Source organism: Chanos chanos, chromosome 4 (assembly GCF_902362185.1).
Source record: "Chanos chanos chromosome 4, fChaCha1.1, whole genome shotgun sequence".
Lineage (NCBI taxonomy): Eukaryota > Metazoa > Chordata > Actinopteri > Gonorynchiformes > Chanidae > Chanos > Chanos chanos.
Window position 1 is genome coordinate 10,809,611 of NC_044498.1, and position 6,000 is coordinate 10,815,610.

Here is a 6,000-nt window from a genome sequence, read left to right on the forward strand (position 1 = left end):
TTGTTACATATTCAGAGATTGAGTTCTGTAACGTGTGGGTAGGAAACAACTCCAGTACTCCACTCACAACCGTCCGTTTTTTAGAGGAACGTTGTCCCCATTTGCAGAGCAACAACCACCACCAACCACAAAAAAATTGCATAACTTTAAGCCATGCTCTTTTCTCCGTTTCTCGGTCTGTTTTTTGGGGGGTTTTTTTCCAGCGATGACAATGTCTCTTAGCCCATTGTGAATCAGTAGCCTATGTCTTTAGATCCTTATGAGTCAGCAGCCTAACTTCACTATTAGCTTCCATCCCCAGCCATGTTACATAGAGCCCTCTCAGTCAGGCTAAGTCATGGTTATGTCATCCGCTTTGACGACTGCCTCTGTTTTGGCAAGCATTATGACAAACCTGGTTAGCATGCGCTTCACTTGGCCTGTCAAGCATCCATATGCACAGGATCAGTCATGTGGAGTTCACAGCCTTGTCTGAACAGGCTCTGAGGGGAGAAAGGCTCATTCGCTTGTCATCCGGTATTCCCCAGCCTTTCAGGGGTTTTTCCCTGGCAGTTTACGTCAAAAACAGTTTGCCGCTCTGGGATATCTACCTTACCTGCTCGCTCAGGATACGTGTTTTACATGTACGTAGCGAAATGTACCATAGTATAACATGGTGAAGCCTGTCAACTCAGAAATAATACTGTAAATCATGCACACATGCAGACACGCATGTACAGACCCACGTACTGTAAATTCTCACTTAGTGGCCAGGACCCTTATTTACTTCAACTGAAGAATGAACCAGGCCTTTATTTGAGACAGGCTATAAAGAGACATGCCGTTATTTATGATTAGCCCTTTTATACTAATGTATTTTGTAATATTTTATTAATGTATAATTTCTAATTTGTACTATAAGGATTAATGGATATACCCGCTATTCGTATATAGCCTGTATATATAGCCCATAGCCTATATCATTTACTATATTGACGTCGATTAGTGTTGATTATTCTGTGAAATATTTCTTTTATTGATAATCAAGGAGGATAAACGGGAACAGGTTGAAATAATGTCAGCTTTAAAGGTAAAATTTGTTCCTCTGTTTCCAGCTCATCGGCCGACATGTCTCTATCGTACCTACACCATCTAAAATCAGACATTTTTTCCCTTCCGTGACTTTTTCCGAGCACCGTTAAGACGTGCCGTTATGCAATAACTCATAGAAAAATGAAATAACGCATAGGAAATAGGAAGGAGAGAGTTTTGGCAGTGATGTCTCTGAATACTAACAACGGGCCATTAACACACGTACTCTTAAGTGACTACAATCCAATGCGAGTTAGAACACTATCGGTATGGTATTTCTGTTAAAAAGTGAAACTAATAGCAACAGAGTGGTGAGCATAATTACTGTATGTTGTTGTTCTGATGTAAATAATGCTCTGAAAATACAATGAAATTACCCCCTGCGCCTTTCTGTATTTTATTGGGCTTTTTTTTTTTAACTGGCCTTTATTTGTACAAACAGGCGGCAACCCTGGCTATAATTTGAGACCCGGTTTTTATTTGAGAATTTACGGTATAGACACATCTACAGGCACCAACAGACTCCTCAGCTGCTTCAGTTTAAATTTAAATAATTTGTCGATGACAGGGTTGTGTTGTTTGAAAGCAGAGATCGCAAATTTTAATCCTGGAATAAGATAAGAACATAACAATCCTATCATGTTATGAAAATAGTACATTTGGAATGAATGCACAAGTACAGGTGATAGTTAGTTAGTTAGTTAGTTAGTTAGTCAGATCCATAGTTTTGCACAATGCAGTGTAAGTCATGCATGTGTTTTTGTGTGTGTTCTTTTCCAGCGGCCGACGGACCCGGGGACCGCTTTATAATCGGGGAGTCACAGGCTGGAGAACAGGTAAAAGGTTTCGCGTGGTGCGTGCGCGCGCGTGTGTGTGTGTGTGTATGCGTATGCGTGTATGCATGAACCATTCAGTAAGTGCTGCCTGTGTACGACAGTGTTTATATCCAAGTTCATTTTCCACGACCATCATACAATCATTCGTTATTTGCATCTTTTTTTTTCCCTGTTGATCATTAGAAAGGTCTTAAAGTCACGGCACATGTAGAGACCCATATGTGTGTGTGTGTGTGTTTTCGTTTGTCCCTGTGACCCCTCCCGTGCTCATCTAGCCTACGCACACAGTAATGCCCGGCCAGGTGATGAGGGTGACAACGGGCGCGCCCATCCCCTGTGGCGCCGACGCCGTCGTGCAGGTGGAGGACACCGAACTGCTCCGTGAATCTGAAGATGTACGTTTCAACTTTAACCATCTTATTAATGTTTTATCACAATGTAATAGATGATTAGTTTCATGATTTATAACTAACTTGATAAGACAGATATAATAGATATACCATATCTGTTATAACTTTAAACTCAAAACACGGGCGTAACTGTATTCTACGTTTGCCATGTATTCTGCCGTGGATAAATTCACATGTACTTTATTTTCAGTGCAGTCATTTTTTTAAGTTGTGTTGGTAATTCCTGCATCTTGAAACACTTTCTCTCCCACTTTTCAGGGTACAGAAGAACTGGAGGTTCGTATCCTGGTGCAAGCACGCCCAGGACAGGATATCAGGTGAGGTTTGTATGCATGTGTTTATGTGTGTGTGTGTGTGTGTGTGTGTGTGTGTGTGTGTGTGTGTGTATGTGTTACTATGTGTGTGTGAACGAGACAGAGACATTAAACTTGCTCTGCCCCACAGGCCTATTGGTCATGACATTAAACGTGGGGAGTGTGTGTTGGCCAAAGGCACACACATGGGCCCGTCTGAAATAGGCCTGCTGGCTACAGTGGGTGTCACTGAGGTGGAGGTGCAAAAATTCCCTGTGGTGGCTGTCATGTCTACAGGCAATGAGGTGAGAGCTCCAGCAAACACACACACACACACACACACACACCACACACACCACACACATACTCATAGCAGAAAAACAGAAACGCAAAGTTATCTCTGCTCCCCACATCAAGCAAACCTTGATGTCACCATTTAACCTGAGACCATCTGTCAAACTGTCATTGATCCTGTCACTGTCTGGCCTGTGTACCTGAAAGCAACATTTAAGCTGTTATCATGAAAGCATGAGCCCTGTGTAGTTGAAGGAGTGACACAAAGGCTAAGTATCTTTCAGATATTTCTAACGGTTCTCCCATCTTTTAGATTTTATCGCGATATAAATTGTCCCTCGCTTCTGCTTTTTTTAGTGCATATGACACTGAGTCGTCTTTCTGCCTCTTAGTTACTCAACCCAGAAGATGACCTGCACCCTGGGAAGATCCGAGACTCCAACCGTTCCACGCTGCTCGCCACCATCCAGGAACACGGCTACCCCACCATCAACCTGGGTATAGTCGGGGACAAGTGAGTGTTAAGGAGACATTTATTCAAATGTCTTATTCCCTAAGACAGGCCTTCAGTCAACTTGACGTTAAGTATAGCTGTGGTAACGGTTGCCTTGGTGTTGTTCCACAGTCCCGACGACCTTCTAAACGCACTGAATGAGGGCATTAGCCGTGCCGACGTCATCATCACTTCAGGAGGTGTGTCCATGGGGGAGAAGGTATGGCATTTTCATGCATCTTTTATCAGAGCAGGGGCTCTACAAAAATATACAGAGAAAACAAGAACCTGGCTTGATGACGTCTCATTTCCATAACAGTTCATGTTACCAGTAAAGCATAGTAACATGTTTATAAATCATCCAAATGGAGATCACTGACAGTGTTACCAAAGCTGAGCAAATTTCACCCTCAACATAGCTGTTATAATACAGTGCTATCCTGACATCTAGTGGACAACTTTATGTTAGGCATCAGATGAATTACTAGACTGTTGCAGTGAATTGGTTTAAGATGACCAACCAGACTCGAAACATTTAGCCCAGGTCCTCAAGACCCAATGCCATGCTGGTTCTTGTTTGCACCATCTCTACATGTCACTGATTGGCTTAGAAGTTTCACATGTTACCCTGGGGATAGGTCTTGAATAGCCCACAAACGTATAACATAGTATTAGGTTGTAATCAAATTTGCTTCTTTGTCATATCAGCAAACTGCCACTGAAACTGTAGTAGGGGTGTGTGATATGATTGATTCCAGTGGATATGAAAAAGTTAATCTACTTCTGTTTTGACAGGACTACCTAAAGCAGGTGCTTGATATTGATCTCCATGCTCAGATCCACTTTGGTCGTGTCTTCATGAAACCAGGGTAACTAGATACCTAAACACCTGAATCAATAGATTAATGGACAGATGATTGGAAGGACAAAAAGCTTAATCACACTGATAGAACAATTGGTCACACTGAGTAATTTCATTCTCATCTGCCTTTCATTAGTCTCCCCACGACATTTGCCACCTTGGACATGGATGGTGCTCGCAAACTTATTTTCGCTCTGCCAGGTAGGACCCATGGGGTTTGTGTGTGTGTGTGTTTGTGTGTGTGTGTGTGAGAGCGAGAGGGAGAGAGAGAGTGTGTGTGTGCGTGTGTCTGTCTACACTTTATTTCAGTGTATACAACATTATCCCGTAAGCTATAACGTTCATGATGGTGTTTGATGATTACCAGTTTTGGCAGCTATGTCTGTTTCATTTGTCAAACCCACTTTACTCTTACTTTAGGAAGCATGAAATACTGTATTGTTTTGTATCACTGCGAATTGCTATTACTATTTTAGCAGATGCACCGCTTCATTCTTTAACAGCGGTTACACATGAGTTTCTGTGGAACACAACCTGAAACAGATATTAAGGCCAGTGCTTCTTTTACCCATCTTCGATCACGGACATTGATTTTTTTTTCCATCCCAGGGAACCCTGTGTCTGCGGTGGTCACGTGTAATCTCTTTGTCATCCCAGCCTTGAGGAAGATGCAGGGGATCCTGGACCCCCGGCCCACCATCATCAAAGCCAGGGTAAGAATGAGGGCACCCTGTTTAAGTCTCAAAAGGGAGGTAATGAGTATTAAAATATACAGCAACTGTGCCATAATGGGAACCCCGTGACCAATCCTGACTTTTTTTTTTTTTTTAATGTTGGTGCAGACTTCCTAAAGCCGGGATTATGTTTAAAATGAGGTGCTTATCGCTGTGTATTAATCTGTTTTAGTGCTAGAGTTGAGTTTTTAAATGAGTCTGTGACCTCGCGCTGTGAAGATCCCATGGACAGTAGGTCATTGCCCTGTTCACTGTGTTTGTTTGTAGTTGTCCTGTGATGTAAAGCTAGACCCACGCCCAGAGTACCACCGTTGTATTTTAACATGGCATCACCAGGAGCCACTGCCATGGGCACAGAGCACAGGTACACAAGTGTTTGTGTGTTTGTGTGTTTGTGTGTGTGTGTGTGTGTGTGTGTGTGTGTGTGTGTGTGTGTGTGTGTACACTACAAATTAAAGTTTAAAAGTGTATTGTATCATTTGCCTCTTGACCACAAATTCAAATTATTCAAATGAACACAATTCAAATTAACACAAATTATATGCCAGCCAGAATAATATATGTAAAATGTTGCATACAGTTCATGAGCATATTCTCTCTCTCTCTCTCTCTCTCTCTCTCTGCCTCCCCCAGGGAACCAGGTGAGCAGCAGGCTAATGAGCATGCGCAGTGCCAATGGGCTCCTGATGCTACCTCCCAAAACAGAGCAATACGTGGAGCTGCACAAGGGTGAGGTGGTTGACGTCATGGTGATTGGACGGCTATGATGGCATCAAATGGGGACATATGAGGAGAGAAGACCACAGAGTGAGGGGTGGTTCACGGTGCATGTCCACATATCATTGACTTTCTCTGTAATATGCAACGGCACAGCTAGTTTTTATTGATTTGGATAACGTTGAAGTATAGTCAACATCTTGATCACAAACTAGATACATATGAGAAATATTGATTTAAAAGATAATAGTATTTCAAACAAAGAAAATATAACTTTTAAAGTAACAAAA

General features: G+C 42.3%; 1 protein-coding gene across 1 annotated transcript in view; it reads left to right on the plus strand.

Moving 5' to 3' along the window:
- Positions 1 to 5,760, plus strand: part of gphnb (gephyrin b) — a 65,374-nt gene extending 59,614 nt beyond the window's left edge. Inside the window, exons 12-22 of the mRNA XM_030771219.1 lie at positions 1,852 to 1,907; positions 2,183 to 2,302; positions 2,576 to 2,634; positions 2,762 to 2,915; positions 3,297 to 3,418; positions 3,530 to 3,617; positions 4,193 to 4,266; positions 4,396 to 4,460; positions 4,869 to 4,972; positions 5,261 to 5,357; positions 5,627 to 5,760. Coding sequence (XP_030627079.1) covers positions 1,852 to 1,907; positions 2,183 to 2,302; positions 2,576 to 2,634; positions 2,762 to 2,915; positions 3,297 to 3,418; positions 3,530 to 3,617; positions 4,193 to 4,266; positions 4,396 to 4,460; positions 4,869 to 4,972; positions 5,261 to 5,357; positions 5,627 to 5,760 — 1,073 coding nt within the window. The remainder of the gene's footprint in view (positions 1 to 1,851; positions 1,908 to 2,182; positions 2,303 to 2,575; positions 2,635 to 2,761; positions 2,916 to 3,296; positions 3,419 to 3,529; positions 3,618 to 4,192; positions 4,267 to 4,395; positions 4,461 to 4,868; positions 4,973 to 5,260; positions 5,358 to 5,626) is intronic.
- The last annotated feature ends 240 nt before the right edge of the window (positions 5,761 to 6,000 follow it).